This window comes from Acanthochromis polyacanthus, chromosome 2, assembly GCF_021347895.1.
Source record: "Acanthochromis polyacanthus isolate Apoly-LR-REF ecotype Palm Island chromosome 2, KAUST_Apoly_ChrSc, whole genome shotgun sequence".
Classification (NCBI taxonomy): Eukaryota; Metazoa; Chordata; class Actinopteri; family Pomacentridae; genus Acanthochromis; species Acanthochromis polyacanthus.
In genome coordinates, this window is record NC_067114.1 from 1,823,090 (window position 1) to 1,843,105 (window position 20,016).

A 20,016-nucleotide genomic window follows, 5' to 3' on the forward strand; every position below is an offset into this window, starting at 1 on the left:
GTCCAAAGGTGAGTTATGCCCTTTATGTGTCCCTTTAAATTTTTGTTGTTTGTTGGAGAAATGTGTTTATATTACCCGCTGTGGTAATCACATCTGAAAGTGGTTTATACCGGCGGATTCATGAGAATCTAAGCTTTCCATGGATGTATAGTGTTTGTATAATCGCGTTTACAGCCGTCGGACATTCTTGAAATTCCTATGCAAATTAGTAGGTGTACCGCCGGCGGTACACTGAAGCTTAACGGGTTAAGGAAGAGCTGCTGGATGCTCAGTTCAGGGCTGCTGCTGAGTTCAGCTTCATGTGGTAAAAAACGCTGCTGCCGCCATCCGTTCTCTATTTAGAATCCGTGCTGAACTGCTTTATCTGCATTTTCTCATTTATCACTTTGTAACTGTTTAGGAAGCATTTTATGAAGTGATAACTGTTGTTTTTACTACACAGTGCTGCTTTAATAAAGACAATCTGTCATAAATGAGGCCACAGTCAAACTCCCAAGTAAGTGGTGATATTAATATACACTATGGGTCAAAAGTTTTATCACGATCTTTTAGTGTGTGACATCAACTGACAAACAGGGAGGAAGTGTGGTGGTCTGGGGCTGTTCTGCTGGATCCAGGGTCGGTTCTTCTACAGAGTGAGAGGAACCCTGAACCTAAACGGCTACCACAGCATTCTGCAGAAACCTCTGGGATGTTCCCAGTTGGTCTTCCATCATTTTGTGTCACTTTTGGATCTTTTGAGGTCATTTTTCGATCTCTTGAGGTCATTTTTGCATCTCTAGGTGTCATTTATCCATCTTTCAGTGTGGTTTATACATCTTTTAGAGTCTTTTTGGATCTTTTAGTGTCCTTCATGCATTTCTTAGTGCAATTTTTGGATCTTTTGTCATTTTTGTATCTTCTAATATAATTTTTGGATCTTTTAGTGTCATTTTTTCATCTTCTAATGACATGATTGGATCTTTTGGAATAATTTTTGCATTTTTTAGTGTCGTTTATTTGTCTTAGTGTAATTTTTCATCTTTTAGTGTAATTTTTGGGTCTTTTAGTGTAGTTTTTCAGTCTTTTGGTGTCATTTGGGGATTTCTTAAGGTAAATTTTTGATATTCTTTGGATATTATAGTGTAATTTTTTGGATCTTTTCGTGTGTGACATCAACTAACAAACATGGAGTGAGAGGAACCCTGAACCTAAACGACTACCACAGCATTCTGCAGCTCCATCTGGGATGTTTCCAGTTGGTCTTCCATCATTTTGTGTCATTTATGGATCTTTTGAGGTCGTTTTTAGATCTCATGGGGTAATTTTTGCATCTCTTAGGGTCATTTATCCATCTTTCAGTGTGGTTTATACATCTTTTACAGTCTTTTTTGATCTTTTAGTGTCCTTTGTGCATCTTTTAGTGCAATTTTCGGATCTTTTGTCATTTTTTCATCTTCTAATGTCATTATTGGATCTTTGGGGGTAATTTTTGGATCTTTTAGGATACTTTTTGCATCTTTGAGTGGCGTTTGCGTGTCTTTTAGTGGAATTTTTCATCTTTTAGTGTCATTTTGGTGGTAATTCTTGGGTCTTAGTGTAATTTTCCCATCTTTTGGTGTCATTTGGGGATTCTTTAAGGTAAATTTTTGGATATTTTTTGGATATTTTAGTGTAATTATTTGGATCTTTTAGTGTGTGACATCAACTAAAAAACATGGAATGAGAGGAACCCTGAACCTAAACGACTACCACAGCATTCTGCAGCTCCATGCAGAACCCTCTGGGATGTTCCTAGTTGGTCAGGGGTTCATCCTACAGCAGATAATGACCCAGAACATCAGTCCAAGCTCTGCCACATCTACCTCAGGAACAAAGAACCAGATGGTCCACTTGAAAACATGGAGTCTGCAGACTTAAAGCCCATGGAGCTGGTTTGAAAGCAGAGCAACAAGTGTCACATATTTATGGGAATTTCTGCGGCAGAGTTGGAAGAACTTTGTGAAGAATATTTGATCTCCATTGTGGAAACTACTGATTTTCCCCAACAAACCAGGCCCATAAATGTGTTGGCTGATGATTTATCCATTGAATCCATTGTAGTAACAGTGGAGGGAGGTCAAAAAAGTACATTGAACTGTCCAGGAATCATCTCAGTATGTGGCTCTGAAGGAAAGAAAAGTGCTTTAAAACAATCACTGCATTCACCTTTTAAGATTCAATTTATTTCCCACAAGATGAAATGTTTTGTTTTCAATATTGTGATTCTTTTGAAGGTAAACTGGAACTCAGAGGTGCTGTAACATCTATTTATTCCATCTCTCTTTTGAAAACAAATCATTTAGTGTTTCGTAAAAGGCAGGTTATTACCGTCTTGTTTGTTTTCTTGCCTTTTATCATGAAGAACAATAAAAAAGTAATTTTCCACTTTCTGTTTTTCCAAGAAGAGGCTCTTTTCATTTGCCTTTATTTTGTTGTTATTCACTACAGGGTCACGTTTGTTTAAACACAACAAAAAACATTCTTTGTGTTGGAAAACGAATAAAATATTAAATTCATAATGATTTTGATTTTTTTGGAAGCATGGGTTTCTACATTTTTAACCTTTGCACGATTAGAAACGTCATCAGGAGGGACTTCAATTTGTGCTTCTACGCTGACGACACACCGCTTTACATGGCCATGTTCCCTGATGACCCAGGGCCAATCCATCACCCTTTGAACTATATTTTAGATTTCAGTCTATGGAAACCTCTGTCTGTCACTGGTGGTTAAACTCAGAGAGAGAAATTTAGTATGAAACTGCAAAAAATTCATTAAACCCAACAGGTAAATAAACACACTCCACTTAAAATATCCCCCGCCTTATATATATTACCTCTAAGTGCAAGAAATAATATATACTGGACGATACACCTACAAAATGATACATCTTCACTACAATAAAAAAAAAACAGTCAGGTCAAGGTCATGCACCCCAAAAGGCAGATCTACATTACCAACAGGCTGAGTGTGCGCAATATGAATGAAATCCCTCAAGTAGTTTGTGAGCTATGATCCAGAAACCAAAAAATATTTGGAGTGCATCACTATGACCTTGAAAATCAGGTCAAGGTCATACACCCCAAAAGGCACATCTATACTATATAGAGATGGCCTGGGTGCAATATGAATGAAATCCCTCAAGTAGTTTCAGAGATATGCTCCGGAAATGAAATGCGGACGTACGGACATACGGACATACGGACATACGGACGGACGGACATACGGACGGACGGACGGACATACGGACAGACGTGCCCACGCTAATATCCACCTCCGTGCCTACGGCCGGCGGGGGATAAAAACCTTAGAGTTATCTTGTAGTCTGTTTTTAGAAACGTAACTAAGAATGCATTTTATCAGTTAAAGAACATCACCAGGGTGTGACTGTCCCTCTCTCATGCCAATACAGAGACATGACCTTTATCCCTGCATGACTGATTATTCTAACGGTCCTCTCTTTGGTCTCCCCAAACAGAATAAATCTCAACTAGAACTGCTTTAAAACACAGCTGCACAAGCGTTGATAAAACCAGAAACAGACCATAAATCACAGCCGTTTGAAAGTCTCTGCATGGACTAACGCTCCGCTTCAGAATCGATTTCGCCAACATTTAATTGGTTTACGAAACTCTAGATGGTTGTGGTCTTACACGTTTATCGGATTTGCTTTTATCTTCCTCAGATCTCTGAAATCTTCTGGTTCTAGTCTTTTAATTATACCCAAAGTCAGAACAAAAGCCCAGAATGTTTTATGGATTCCATATCTGGAAAAGCTTTCCTGAAGACCTGAGGCCAGCAGAGAACTTTGATCTTCAGAAAGCAAACTAAAGATTTACCTTTTAACTCAAGCTCTTCATAGATCATCACTGACTGATTGATAGATTTTTATTTATTTCTCTGTTGATTTATCTGTCCTTTAAAACTTTCTCTGGTATTTCTTGTTGCAAATTTTTTAAAATCCAAAACAAATCGTCTGATTGGTTGATGTAGAATCAGTTAAAAATTGCAGATACAAAGTGGATATATCTCATCTGAGTCCCTCTATAATTTTATACATTTCCTTATGTCATTTACTAGCTCTTTCAAATTACAAGCATTTCAGCTTTTCATGTTAAAGGTCTTGGTTTTTGCTTCTGTTTGATGTTTCGGTCGATATCGTCACTGATGTGTGGAAACAGTCACTCTCCAATCGACAGCAGCCCAAACAACAGCCAGTATCAGCGCAAATTGAAACTTTGCCTCCAGATTGTTACTTTAAGGTCAGACCTTTTCCTTTGTGTACGTCCTCTAATCAAACTCCTGCTGCAATCACTTGAATCACAGGCTTTGAAAATAATAAACCAAGAAATGAAAGATCTGCAGACCAAGGTACAATAAATCCCCTTTCAATTTAAAGAGCTGACACTTTGGGCAGAGAACGTCCAGCCTGTGCAAACAAACTATAGATGGTGAGATCTCAGCAATCACATGCAGGAGGTTTGGCATGTCTTCATGATTTCTTATGTGAAATGAGCCAGTGTGCCTGCAGGGGGAGCCAAAATCCATCACTGCAAACTAAAAACCGAGGCTACAGAACGGGTAACCCGAGGTCAGAAATGTTGGCGAGGGTGTGGAGAACTTACATGTAGTAGATATCTCACATGTTTCTGGTAAAGTCAGAAAATAACTGTTTTGTATGTGAAGAGCCACAACAGATAACGGGTTCTCAGATCCCTTTGAGTTACGGTGGGCTTTATCGCTGTAGTTTCTCTGAAGAGAGTGTGATAGTAAATGACAGATATTTAGTTAAAATGCTGCTAGTGGCAGGTCAAAAAAAAAAAGCTATAACGAATTAACAAATTAACAATGGTTGAAAATTACTGAGGAAATTTACGTAATGGAAAAACTAAGTCGAACTGAGACTGCAGGAAGAACAAATGGACTAAATGGACGGAATACAGGACTGGAGATGACAACAATGGAGGAGAAAATGATGATAAACAGGACTGAAGGATGATTTTTAAGTTACACTGCCTAAACTAAGCACATATGTATAAATACGGTCGTATACGATAAAAATACCGGGGCTGTATGAAAATGTGTGCTGCTTTAAGCTCACATTATATAAAACAAGGTTAAAGGAAGTGAAAGGCAATTTGAATTTAAAACTTCCAGTGCAAGACAAACGTGAAAGTGTATTTCTTCAAAACCAAAGGCTACACTTAAAAAAAAAAGTGCTTCATTTAGTGGTTTGTGACTGGAAAGACTCCAAAGGTTAATTAAAAATTCAAATGATAAATTTCTCACCAGTACGATGAAAAACGGATTTTAGTACATATTTCTAAAGCCTTTACAACATTCAAAGGTAACTGGTGAGAATAACAGAATAAATCATCTGGTAAAACCTTTGGGTTCACAGTTTGTATTGAAATCATGAAATTAAAAAGTAAAGTGCAGTTCTTACCAATTCTCTGCATTCAGAACTCTAATATTCCACTAAAGCACCCTTGAAAACCAGGATTCAAAGAAGAACCAACTGTTCCAAGACAAACCAGCAGAGTTCAGTCTGAACGGCTCAGTTTAAAAGTGAAATGAGTTCACGCTTGAGAGGTGCTCAAAACCACTGACCCAAGATTCTGAACCAAAAAGGCAGAAACGACTGAAAGTCATGTTCCCAAAAGCTGAACAGGTCAAGAAGAAATCTGAACAACGACCGTAGCAGTCATCTTTTAATGAGATGAAATGCACCGTGACCAGAACTGTCGTCCCTTTGAAGGTAAACATGAAGCTCCACAGTTCCCGTAACCTCCATTTATTCCAAACATCTTTTGAAACATTTGATGTTTTCTTTCAGAGATGTCTGGACTGGCTTGTTTGCTTTCTTATCTTTCGTCAAAGAATTCAAAGAAAAAATGCATTTTTCTCTGACTCTGGAGTCACTATTGTTTGTCATTTTTAAAGACAGAAGTCATAATTTTATATTCTAAGTTTGACAATTAACATGTATTTATGTAATTCATGTTATGTTACCACTTCATGTTTTCCATCAAAACCCACGCTTTTATTCACGTGCTAACATAACATTCAAATTTGTCCACAGTGACTCACCATTTGTCTAGCATGATAACTTGACTGAAACATCTCAAAAACAGTCCAAAAGAACTTAAAACCTGTCCAGGTTGTCTAAAAATGACTCCAATGATGTCCTAAAGGATTCAATACTTGTCCAAAATGTCTACAACATCTTCGAACTGTCTCAAAAATGGTCTAAAACAACTCCAAAATCATCCACAATGACTCAAAGCGTGTAAATTGATTAAAAACTCACCCAAAATTACAAAAAACGATTAAAACTCACCAGAGAGCAGGCAAAAATGGTCCAGTCTGATTCTAAACTGGTCCAAAATACCTTGAAACTTCTCCAAACTGACTCAAAAATTGTCCAAAATACTTCAGAATACACTACTGTTCAAAAGTTTGGGGTCATCCAGACAATTCCATGTTTTCCATGTAAACTCCCACTTTTATCCATGTGCTAACATAACTGCACAAGGGTTTTCTAACCATCAATGAGCCTTTCAGCACCATTAGCTAACACAATGTAGCATTAGAACACAGGAGTGATGGTTGCTGGAAATGTTCCTCTGTACCCCTATGGAGATATTCCATTAAAAATCAGCTGTTTACAGCTACAATAGTCATTTACCACATTAACTATGTCGACACTGGATTTATCATTCATTTAATGTGATCTTCATTGGATAAAAACTGCTTTTCTTTCAAAAATAAGGACATTTCTATGTGAAACCAAACTTTTGAACGGTAGTGTGTGTTTCCTCAAATCGCTCAGATTGTGCTTAAAACAAAGTATGAATATTTAAATGTGTTCCTTGCAGTTCTGACTTTGGAGGCCTGGAGCACCAGTTAAATTAAATCAGCACATTAAGTCAAACTAAGAAGAAAAAACAGAGAAACAGGAGTCAAATGCTGGTTCATTAAAGATGCTCAGAGATCTAGTGTGTGACAGGAAAAAGATGCATTTACTTCTTATACTGTATATTAAATTATACAGGCATGAATTCAGCATAGAATTTTATTTATATTTGTCCAATTTTCCTAATTTGCCATCGCACTTTATAAGACATGTACAACACAGACATTTTAATAGAACAACAGATTCTTAAACCTGTTTCTCTAATTGATCTGCCATTAAATTTCTTTGAAACAAATAAAATCCATCTGATCTTTTATCCATCTCCTGATCACTGATTTTGCACTGACAGAACATAGAAATGTTTAAAAAAGAGCAAATCTGTCACTCTTGAGATGAAAATGTAACTCTGTTCTGTAGTTTAGGTTGGAACATCTGGGTGTTCTTATAGATGTTGCAGTGTCAGTCTGCAGAGCAAATCCTGACGCTGCCTGAAGCAAAACACTAATAACTCCAGCTTCACAATCAGGAGAGCAATTATCAGCCCTTAATTGCTCTGTGCAATCATGACAATCACATAAACAACACAAAACCCAGCGAGGACTTGAAGATAAACGGCAGATCGGTAGCCTAGCCGCGCTAGACCCATGTTCTGAAGGCACAAGGGTCTAGGAACGCTCGACAGGGAGGGAGGCGGGCTAAAAAGTTGTCTATCAAATCACTCTGCAGCAGTTGGGTAGGTATACAACCAATCAGCGCAACAAATAGGCTGACGTAGTTCCTAGAGCACTGGCGGATTGTGGCTAAGTCCCATTAGCTTCCCAACCAGCGGAGCCAACTGGTATATTAAGGATTTGCCATATCCCGTCGGCATAAGTCCAAATACGTCTTTCTTCTCAATGAAACACTTCAGTGCCGTCCTTTGTTTATCTTTCAAGTTGAATTTTAGCTTCAAATCTTTAAGGGCTGTGGCCATAGCCAGTCCAAAGATAACTGTTTATTGTGCGCCGGTTGTTTCTGTCAGAATCGTCGCGCCTCTGTCGTCACTTAGTTACGCCCGCCTTCTGACTCTACACTTCATGGTGATTGGTCCGGCCAGTTTTAGGAGAATCCAGCCTCGAGCCTTATGGAGGGTAACTAGACCCACCCTGGCAGAGAATTAAATTCGTTGCCGTGGGTTGTCTAGCGCGGCTAGGCTAGCAGATCGGCTGATTAATCACACAAATCCTTTGCTTCACTGCTGAAGAAGTGCTTCCAGGTACTCACCAGAGGGGGCGCTCTCACACTCCTGCAGGTTGCACTTTTTGCTGCTGTCAGGCGGCGGCTCGTGGTCACACCGGTCCTGATCCACCTCTTCATCCGCCTCGGCCTTGGTGTCCACGCATTTGATGAGTCGATGCTGAACTCCGCCGCCGCAGGAGGCCGAACACTGCAGGAGAGGATGGAAAAACGGACAGAAAACGTATTAAATGCCAAAAAAATTCACATTTATTCTGCAGTTTGTTCATTATTCAGCCACATCAGAACAAAATCTTGAATTTGTAGTTCAATTACCCTGGTTTAGGCAAATCCATGTCCTTTTTACACTGTACTTCTAATACTTCTCTTTCTACATGGAGCATTTCATTTAGAATTTCTCAGATTTAGATTCTATATTTATTCTTTTACTGTCTTGTTGTTCAGTACTGCTAAGCATCTCTACTCGCCACATCAAATTCCTTCTGTGCATGAACTAATTTGGTAATGAAAGCTTTTCTGATTCTGGTTTTTGTCTGAAGTGACATGAACAGATCCTGAAGTGGAAACACCAGCACCACACATCCATACACAAGGGTTTTATTCATGGACTTTTCATCAGCTTTTAACTCTGTAAATAACGACACCCTGCTCCACCACCTCCCTGACCTCCAGGTCCAAACCTTTGCTGGAAGCTCATTGGAGGTCAACATTTTAAAGACTAAGCAACTGACCCGTCTTAAAGTTTGAAAACATGTGAAAAAAACATATGTTTACAGTGAAACTTCTGATGTTCACACTTTCAACATTTCTGGCAAACAAAACAACAAAAACATGAGGCAAATGACAAAAGTCAGACAAAAAAAACAACAAAAATGAGACACAAAATGACAAAAATCAGACAAATGACACAAATAAAACAAAAAAAAGACACATTTTTGAACATTTTTTGGTGTAAATAAAGAAAAGTTTAAAAAAAATGTTTCTTTAAGACATTCACAAAAAAAAAAAAAACACCCAAAATCCAGCGAAATTTGCTGGATTTTGGTTGATATTTTTTTTGTGAATGTCTTAAAGAAAATATTTGAAGTTTTACTGATATATATGTAATCACCGTCAATTCGACCCGCAGGATGACACGAGGATTAAAAAAAAAATCCCTGAGCTCCATTTGTCCCTCTGGTGGCAAAAACAAACCCGGTAAATGAAAGGGAATTTTTCATGAAATCGATCCACGGATCCGGTCGAGCTTCAGTAATGAAGGAGTACCGACCTGTCCCCAGGATCCCGTCAGCCACTGAGCACACGGCTGGGTGTTACACGGCTGGATGCTGCTCGGCTGGACGTCTCTGTCGCATCGATCGTCCTCTGGACAGGTGACGATCCGCTGCTGCTCGCCTCCTCCACACACCTCAGAGCACTGAACAACACGACACACAAAAACAACTCCAGGAACCTGTGAACGTCCGTGTTCGATTGATTTTGAGGACATGAAACACAATCCAAAGGACATGTTTGAGAGAAGATAATGATTTCCAGCGACCTAGACTGTAAAAAAAAAAAAAAAGGAGTTTTTACGGTAAAATTCCGGCAGCTTCGGTCACCAGAATGCTACCGTAAAATGACAGGAAAGCATTTCTACATTTACAGTAAAGAAATGTGTTGATTTTAGAGTTCAAAGTGCTTCATTCCATATTTTACCGTAAAAAACAGTTTTAACCATTATATTTATTTTTAAATTGACATGAAAATAACCACATAAAATAAAGCTTGTGTAAATTTGTTATAAATATTACAGCAATTTTCCATCATCAGCACAAAAGTTGCTGTATTTAACATTAAATGTGTATTTTTAGCAAAAATTATGGTTAAATTGTCATAAATATCAAAGCATATGTCTGTTATTAACACAAAACTACATCAATTTGACTGGAAACAAACTGGAAACAAACAAACAAACTTTTTTGCATGTAATAAATGCTCTAAATATTGCAGCACGTTTCCGTCACCAGCACAATAATATGTACATTTAACTGGGAAAAACTGTATTCTTTTCAAGAATTAAATACAACAAAAATTACAGTATTGTTCTACATATTACGGCATTTTTCCATTAAAAATTGTGCAGGAGTTGGAAAATGTATTTTTCAAGAGACGGTCAAGCCATCATTTATTTAAAAATCCATAGGGGACGTGTCAAATAAATTTTTCCATCTAGCATTTAATATTGCATATGATGAGGAATCCTAACGGGACAATTAAACTGAACACTTCAGTAAACTTGAGTATTTTTCATCCAGCATGTCATTCTTAGCGTACTTTACCTTCCATCTTGACCCATTTAGAAACCAGCAGGCGTAAACTAACCGTGACGTCACCCGTTGGTTTCAACGCCGAGAAAATGAAGCCTGGATTTTGCTACTTCCTGGTCGCCGTTTTGGATTTTTTGGAGCCAGTGATGTAAAAAGCGTCATCAAACAGACTGGACCGGAGAGCAACTAGGGGCAGGATTGGCTGAGGACTCTCTTATCCCGACCACATTTTACCGCAGAGGCTTCTGTTGCTGTCTATCGAGTATACACACGTGGACAAAATTGTTGGTACCCCTCAGTTAAAGAAGGAAAAACCCACAATTCTCACTGAAATCACTTGAAACTCACAAAAGTAACAATAAATAAAAATTTATTGAAAATTAAATAATCAAAATCAGCCATCACTTTTGAATTGTTGATTAACATAATTATTTAAAAAAACAAACTAATGAAACAGGCCTGGACAAAAATGATGGTACCCATAACTTAATATTTTGTTGCACAACCTTTTGAGGCAATCACTGCAATTAAACGATTTCTGTATTTGTCAATGAGCGTTCTGCAGCTGTCAACAGGTATTTTGGCCCACTCCTCATGAGCAAACAGCTCCAGTTGTCTCAGGTTTGATGGGTGTCTTCTCCAAATGGCATGTTTCAGCTCCTTCCACATATGTTCAATGGGATTCAGATCTGGGCTCATAGAAGGCCACTTTAGAATAGTCCAACGCTTTTCTCTCAGCCATTCTTGGGTGTTTTTGGCTGTGTGTTTTGGATCGTTGTCCTGTTGGAAGACCCATGACCTGCGACTGAGACCAAGCTTTCTGACACTAGGCAGCACATTTCTCTCCAGAATGCCTTGATAGTCTTCAGATTTCATCGTACCTTGCACACTTTCAAGACACCCTGTGCCAGATGCAGCAAAGCAGCCCCAAAACATTACTGAGCCTCCTCCATGTTTCACCGTAGGGACAGTGTTCTTTTCTTCGTATGCTTGGTTTTTGAGTCTATGAACATAGAGTTGATGTGCCTTACCAAAAAGCTCCAGTTTGGTCTCATCTGTCCAAAGGACATTCTCCCAGAAGCTTTGTGGCTTGTCAACATGCATTTTTGCAAATTCCAGTCTGGCTTTTTTATGAGTTTTTTTCAGCAGTGGTGTCCTCCTTGGTCGTCTCCCATGAAGTCCACTTTGGCTCAAACAACGACGAATGGTGCGATCTGACACTGATGTACCTTGGCCTTGGAGTTCACCTTTAATTTCTTTGGAGGTTGCTCTGGGCTCTTTGGATACAATTCCAACGATCCGTCTCTTCAATTTGTCATCAATTTTCCTCTTGCGGCCACGTCCAGGGAGGTTGGCTACTGTCCCGTGGGTCTTGAACTTCTGAATAATATGAGCCACTGTTGTCACAGGAACTTCAAGCTGTTTAGAGATGGTCTTATAGCCTTTACCTTTAAGATGTTTGTCTATCATTTTTTTTCGGATGTCCTGGGACAATTCTCTCCTTCGCTTTCTGTTGTCCATGTTCAGTGTGGTACACACCTTTTCACCAAACAGCAGGGTGACTACTTGTCTCCCTTTAAATAGGCAGACTGACTGATTATGAGTTTGGAAACACCTGTGATGTCAATTAAATGACACACCTGAGTTAATCATGTCACTCTGGTCAAATAGTTTTCAATCTTTTATAGAGGTACCATCATTTTTGTCCAGTCCTATTTCATTAGTTTGTTTTTTTAAATAATTATGTTAATCAACAATTCAAAAGTAATGGCTGTTTTTGATTATTTAATTTTCAATAAATTTTTATTTATTGTTACTTTTGTGAGTTTCAAGTGATTTCAGTGAGAATTGTGGGTTTTTCCTTCTTTAACTGAGGGGTACCAACAATTTTGTCCACGTGTGTAGCCACGCCCCCTGGCTCCGCCAACTTTAACGATTTATTTAAAATTCAGAATTGATTTATTTTAAGATCGGCCACCTGATCTCTCATTTTGACCATGAAAACTAACGGGGAAAAAATCCTGAGCTGTAGAACATCAGTCTATCAAATTTTATTTTTTCCAAAAATGAATCGGGGTCTATGGAGAAAAAGCTTTTTGGAGCCAACCCTAGCGGACGCCGTGATAATGCAAGTTTTTGACACTTCCGGGTGGGCTTCATTTTTTAAGCCAGATGCTACGTCCATCTTTATATACAGTCTATGGAAACCAGAGAACACACTTTGCATATTTCACAGCGTTTCTCATTTTCTGCTCTGCTCACCTGACCCCAGGAGGAGGCGTACCACTGCAGGCATGGCTGAAGGTTGCAGGGCATTTGGGTTTGTGGTCTGGAGGACATGGCTCTGCAGTGGAAAGGTCGCAGGGGCCTCTGATCCCTCAGGTCAAAACAATGAACGTCTCTTAATGTGATGCCGCCTTCACAGCTCTTGGAGCACTGGAGGAAAAAAACAATTGTTATTCAGACGGTTTGAGAAGCTGCAGTTCGGATGTGACTGAGTCTAAGCAAAGACTGAGGAACACTAACAGCAGCTTGATGGACAACCTCTGACCTGAATGACTAAAAACGTATCAGAACACGAAAATCAATAAAAATCCAAGATGACTTCTAAACAAGAAACACTCATCTCTCTGACCAGCTCACTTCCTGGTAACCTTTAATCGCTCATCATTTTCAGTTTTACACAAAAACCTGCAAAGTAACTAGAAGGTGAAACACTGCTGTGAGCTAAATGCTAACATGTTGACATTTACCAGGAATAGGAATTCGAAAATTTCCCCGTTGCACGATCAATAAAGGTTTAATCTAAAGTTTGTTTTCCATTTACTGATGCATTTGAATACCAGAGGCAAAAAGAAAACAGCAAGTCTCACTTCCTGTACTTTTCTTGACTTTAGAAAGTTTTAAAACAGTCACAGTTCACCAGCTGCAGTTAAATCACCTGCTACATATAAGACGTAGACTTAGTCTTGTGTTTATCAGTACATTATTATGCACTACGTCATTTGATACAGTTCAGTCTGCAACTAACTCTGCATGCAGGACAAATATTGGGCGCATAAAGTGATTTTGTCTATAATTTTATGTCAAAATGAAACAGTGAGAAGCTTAATGTGAAAATGACTCGTATCTGTGGCAAAATGCTGCCACTTTAACAGATTAATGACACAGCAATGTTAAGCATGCCATGCCTGCAAAGAACTGCTTAGAAAGACAAAGGACAGCTGTGGTTAACAATAAATATTTGACAAACAAATCCATCCAATAGCTGCTGCACTATTTCAGCCTGGAACAGCCAACATGATCATCCCTACAGCCACCACATAAAATGACAAAAAATGGGCCAAAACCAAATAAACTACAACTAAATACAAGTTTTAACAACACAAGAGAATTTTTAAAGTCATGGTAAAGCATAAAAATCCAGCAATGTTCAGGGGAAAAGCCATAGAAACCTCTCATACACCAATTAGCATCATATCTACCCTGCTTTTGGTGGTATTCTGTACTGAGCAGCCTCACCTTACTCCACTCCCCAACCTTCCAGGTAGAGCAGGGCCTCAGGTAACACCGCTGGGCCGGGGCAGGCCTCTTGGCCGGATCGCAGTCAGACTCTGATCCGGTGCTGCAAGCCAAAGTTCTCCAGATAGCCCCCAGACCACAAGTGGTGGAACACTGTCCACAAACACAAGAACAGCCCTTTTAACTCATGACGTCAGGGTAGAACGCACAGACGACTCCAGGGGGCACCACAACTCTCATGGATAAAAATGCAAATCCTAAGTTGTTTTTATCTGTGTGGGTGTGCACTGCATTCTGGTTTTAAGAATATATTCATGTGATGCAAATAAATGCAGATTCCTTCTGTGTTTTGTACCGCAGAGCAAGCATGCGCGCAGATGCAACCAATCGGTAAACACACCTTGAACATTCATTATGTAAACTGACATTAGTTGCATTAGCACTGGGTCACATTGTGTCTGCGGTAAACCAAGGAGAAGGTGTGAATTAACGCGGACTTACAGCACTCCAGTTGCCGGCAACCCAGTAGGCAGCTCTGGTGGCTTGTGTGGAGGCTGATGTTGGAACGGATGCTGCCACAGGAAGTGTCCACAGAAGAGGTGGGTGGGTTGAGGAGACGGACACAGCAGGTGTTGGTGGTTCAACATGCTGTACGAGCGTTACCAAGTACTCGGGAGTGGATTCTGTGCCTGTTGGAAGCCGGTACGAAGGGTCAGGATCACCGCTAATGCTGCTGCTCACCACCGGAGGAACGACTATTTCGTTATAGTCAAAGTCAAATGCAGAACCGGTTCCAGTTGTTTCAGTGAAAGCAGGATTTGTAGTTATCGGTTCCGTTGTAGCGGTCAGGAAGTGATCTGGAGAAGGCCGAGTAGCTCCGTCCAGGTCTGTAGGAGGTATGATTTCTGTTCCAGTTAATGATGTGGGATCAGAGGCCTCTTGGTTACCTGAGTTTAGCAGAAAGGGAATAGGGAGAGGAGTCGATTTCTCAGAGGCAGGAGGCGAGGTCGCACCGAGGTCCGAGTCAGTATTCCATAAATTAGCATCACTAGTGGTATATATTGGATTAAAATGAGTCTTAGCCATGTCCGAATCCTCCAGGGTGAAGGAAACTGGAATTATTGCAGACCGAGTGGTTGTTTGAGGTATTTCCGAAGCGTTTTCATCCAGTGGGATTTCAGCCTGAACCTGAATTATAGTTTCTGGCGTGGGAGGTCCTAAAGGTTCTGGACTCTCCAAGTCATCCTGATCTGCATAGATATACTCATAATGGTGACGTTCATCCGTCTCCTGAGAACTCGCTGTTGTAGAGACAATAGCAGTGAGTGTAGTGGGATGTCTGGGAGTAGTAGCAGCATGTTCTGGACTCACACTGACATCCTTTTCAGCCTCCTCTCCATGTTGCCCCCATTTCACATCCTGTGTGGGCTGCTTTGTAGAGAAAACCAGACCAGGCTTTGTGCTCGTGTTTTCAGGCCTCCACAGTTTGCCGTGTGTGTCTCTGAATGTTGGCGTGTGAGTCGTATGCACAGGCAGAAGATAGTCCTCAGAAAGAAAGTCATCCACATCTTCAGAATCGGTTTCTTTTCTTGCTGTATTTCTAGTCTCCTGCCCTCTTTGCACTGCTGTGCTCTGCGGTTCTGCAGTTCTCAGTGTGTAGGCAGTGGCCTTTGAGGCTGTAGGAATGGGAGCTTCTGGAGTTTCCACGTCAGCATTTTGTTTCACGCTGGGGGTCGGCAGAGTCTCCAGTGGAACGCTATCCTCAAAGTCATCTGACAAGTCTTCATGGAAGTTGATGAAGTTGTAGTCATAGTAAAAATCATCCACTTGAACGCGGTTTTCTTGAGAATTATCGATATTTTCAATGTTGTTGTGGTAGTGGAAGTCTCCTTCAACCACGCTGTTGAGGTCGTTGTGGATTCTCGGCTGGGCTCTGGTGGCGTATTTGGGAGGAGGTTTGACTTCAGGTATGGGGTTGATTTCATTGAGCACTTCCTTGCTGGACCAGCCGCTCCCAGACCAGTCGATGCCTCCGAAGTTATCCACAACCTGCGGACAGTCCTGGACGAAGCAGGCGGCGACGCCTGGAGGTTTCTTCAGCGGGTCGCAGTCGACGCCTGTGTTTCTGGAGCAGGTTACATTACGGTGACGAACTCCACTTCCACAAGTCAGCGAACACTACAGGAGAGAAAAGACAGGAACAGAGGAATTACATGTCCCAAGTGCATTTATTAAAGTTCAGAGTTCCAGTCTGGAGAAAAAAAAAACATGCCAAGCAAATGTAAATACAGACATCTAACCCTTAAAAAGTTAGCAAAAAACAGACGTCATCCTGCTGGCCTGATCTTCTTATGGAAGTCATATGCAGTTTAGCAGCTGTGAAATAAAACCTTGATCATCTGGAGTTATTCTGGACCTCTGAGGTCACAACCAAGTCCAAACCGAAAACCCACCTTTTCAGACGTGCCTTCAAATCCGAGGACTGTTTTTTATTTTCACGTCATCCCCAAATGTCTCATAGAAATGGTACGATTATCTGTGCTGCAGTTTGGGTTTATGGCTTTATGATTTTCATGGTTTTATGGTTTTTAGTAATCCAAATTATATTGTTTTATTATGCTGTTGGAAAACACTTTGGTCTTCCTTTGTGTTGTAAAGTGCTCTACAAATACATTTTGATTGATTGACAACCAAATATAGTTCACACTTGTGTTAGCGTCTGTGTGAAGCAACGTGACCACTTTATTTACTGTCATAAAATCACTTTGCACCATGAAATTATTGATCAACTCCATCTAAAATCTCCACACGTACAGGATCTTGTAATTCAGCATTTTGAATATCTCATGTTTATGTATATTCCGGTTCATTTTATGTGTATTGTAAAACTGTTCTTAGCATGCTAACGATTGCTAATTAGATGAGGTTGTGTACAGGCCTACATTTGCTAATTAGGCAAGACGAGGTTATTTGGACGGCACATTTTAACACCAAGTCGATTCCACGTGTTTTACATGAAGCAAAAAAAGCATTAAGGTAATTTGTAATCTGAATATAAAGCTAAATCGACACACAAAAGATTTAAAAAAGATAAAGCCAACAGTAAAAAGTTGCAGTTGCTGGTATTTGGTCGGACACCAGAATATTGGACAAACCAAAGTTTGATTTGACAACATGAAAAGTTACAGCTGTGGGACAGAATGAAATCTGAACCAAGATTCATGTCCATTTCTAACAGCTGTATAGATTCCAGTCTGGACAAAGTGATGACTTTCAGACACGGTGGGAGAAAGGTTAGGTGAGACGAGGAAGTGCAGATATTTTTCCTTTTGCTTCAAAACACCTTCAAGCACGTCTCAGTATCTGAGGAAATCTTAAAAGGTCGTTGATTTATTTCAAGTATTAAGTGTGAATAAACAGATGAATACAACAGAAATGACCTCAGTGCGTCTGGACTGAAACTAACAATGTAGTCATAGTTGATAAATCTGTGGATCGTTTCCTCGGTTAATCAATTAGCTGATTGGTCTAGACATGTCAGAAACGATGGAAAATGTTGACCAGTTTTTTCCAAAACACAAGCCGATAGCCTCGGCATATTTGCCAGTTAATTCAATAGGACACAAAATAATGATTATTGATCAATCTCTGCTGTGCTGGTATGAGGTTATACATCATTGATAATATAATTTATTACCTGTGACACTAAAGCTTTTAACGAGTTTTGAAAAGCTTGATATATGAAAATATCTTGTGACAAATGCTGCAACAATGACGAAATGTGCCAACACAAAAACTAGAACATAAGACCGTGAATAACTTTGTCTGTGGTTATTCTTCTCAGAAACATCCATGAAAGTAGCTGTGAATGTTTCTGCTTAAAGGCAGGAGAATTTACATTTCATTTCTTGTTGAAGCAGCACAGAAGCTTCGTATTCCAGCTCAGACTCACCTTCGACCAGCCGCCAGCGGTCCAGTCGGCCGGACAGGGGATGTGAGTGTTGCAGGAGGACAGCGATTCAGGTTTGGGGATGTGTTCACAGTCGCTGGGCTCCAGGGCTTCCTGCTCCTCCACGCTGACCGCCTGGATGCACAGAACCGTCCTTTTAGACAGACCCGAGCTCCCGCAGCTCGCCGAGCATTTCTGCCACTCGCCAACCCACCATCTGCACAGAACATGTAAAGACTTCCAATGTCACAGTGCGCTTGTGATGAAACATGGCAGTATGTTCCAGCTGATGGCTGTGTGGTTCCACCGTCTGAAGCACATGATCACCAAAGGGTGTCTTTGAGGTGCCAACGGGATCGACGGTCAATCGATGTCTCAAGATTTGCTTCAGTAAATTATTTTTCTGACCCCTTTGAACACACATTTTTACCTTCTGAGTTATGAACTGTATTGTTAGAAGCAAAAAATACAAGGTAGCATTTTTTATTTGTTCTCGTTTGTGTAAAATCGCCTGAAAATAAGAAACATGTTAGTTGGATTAGGTTCATTTTGTCGTTATATTCTATACGAAAGTGTTACTTACTTTAAGCGACAATTCAGAGAAGGTTGGTTACCTTGCTGACATGTTTCGACAGCCTCTGCTGTCTTCTTCAGAGCGTCATCCTGATGTTTGCTGAAGAAGACAGCAGAGGCTGTCGAAACATGTCAGTAAGGTAACCAACCTTCTCTGAATTGTCGGTTAAAGTAAGTAACACTTTCGTAAGAAACATGATTTCGCTACATTAGACCAGGAGAGTCAAACTCATCTTAGTTCAGGTTCCACATTCAGTTTGATCTCCAGTGGACCAGACCAGTAAAACCACAGCATAAGAACCTATAAATAACCACAACTCCTGATGGTTCCTTTGTTTTAGTGCAAAAAAAGCAGATTCTAAAAATGACAAAAATCGAGTAACAAAATGACAAAAAAGCTGACGAACAACACAAGCGAGACAAAAAAAAACCATGACAACCAATGCACAAAACAACAAATAAAGCAAAGCGCAAAGACAAAAATAAGAAAACACAAGCAAGAAAAAAATGAGTAACAAAATGACAAAAAGTCAGTCAAAAAACAAGAAAAACGAGATAAAATATTACAAAAATGAGGCACAAAACGACAAAAGAACAATCTAGTATTTTACTTTCTGATCCAAACAACTTGTCATGGTCTAGAAATGATTTTAAATTTACAGTTTTACTAATTTACAATCTGCAGTTAATGTCTTCTCTGGAATCTTTGCACTTCATAAAGTTGCCTTGCGGGTCGGATTGGACCCTCTGGAGGGCCGGTTTTGGCCCGCTGGCCGCATGTTTGACACCCCTGCATTAGAACAATCCCATGATTGGACAAACTGAACATTTTCTCTAGAGTGACATTTTCAGCAGCGACCTTCGGTTCTCCGACACGCTTGGAAGGTTCGAGAGAAGGCAGAGATATTTAGCTGCAATTTGCAAACTCACCAGTAGAGGACAGTACACAGTGGGTGTTAAAGGAAAACACTGCTGGCTGCTTTAAAGTGCTAAGCTACAGCTAATGGGCCACATAGTTCTTGGTTTACTGCAAAACAAACAGTGGCCATGAAAGTGTTGATTTCAAACAGTCAGCATGGGTCTAATCGTCCAATGAAAACATCACAGCTGATTTCTTCTGACATGAACTCAGTAAGAATTTCTGCAATTGTGCAGCGAGTTCATACGTGTGCAAGGACTTCACGTACTTGACTTCCACAGCTCTCCAACAACAATGAAAGCAAGAATTACAGATATTCTAGATGTCTATTGTAAAAAGGAAAACCTTGATCATCACAGTCGGTAAAATACAGGAAACTGTCAATGTCAAAATCGATCTTTCTTAAAACGTTTCCCACCATGAATTATTGATGTCCTTCATGCAAAGAACTTTTACCAACAGAAAAACCCACCAGGACATGGACAGAAATGGTGAATTATGGCTCAGGGTTGGTGCATTTTGTGCCTGACAGCTTCTGAAGCAATAAAACTGGTGGCGACTCGCTGCCAGA

General features: G+C 40.1%; 1 protein-coding gene across 1 annotated transcript in view; it reads right to left on the reverse strand.

The window, feature by feature from the left end:
• The window catches only part of LOC110956566 (A disintegrin and metalloproteinase with thrombospondin motifs 7), a 147,151-nt gene that overhangs the window by 36,643 nt on the left and 90,492 nt on the right, over positions 1-20,016 (reverse strand). The window contains exons 18-23 of the mRNA XM_051936592.1: positions 17,957-18,170; positions 14,506-16,182; positions 14,005-14,157; positions 12,745-12,918; positions 9,444-9,590; positions 8,201-8,363 (exon numbers count right to left, since the gene is read on the reverse strand). Coding sequence (XP_051792552.1) covers positions 8,201-8,363; positions 9,444-9,590; positions 12,745-12,918; positions 14,005-14,157; positions 14,506-16,182; positions 17,957-18,170 — 2,528 coding nt within the window. The remainder of the gene's footprint in view (positions 1-8,200; positions 8,364-9,443; positions 9,591-12,744; positions 12,919-14,004; positions 14,158-14,505; positions 16,183-17,956; positions 18,171-20,016) is intronic.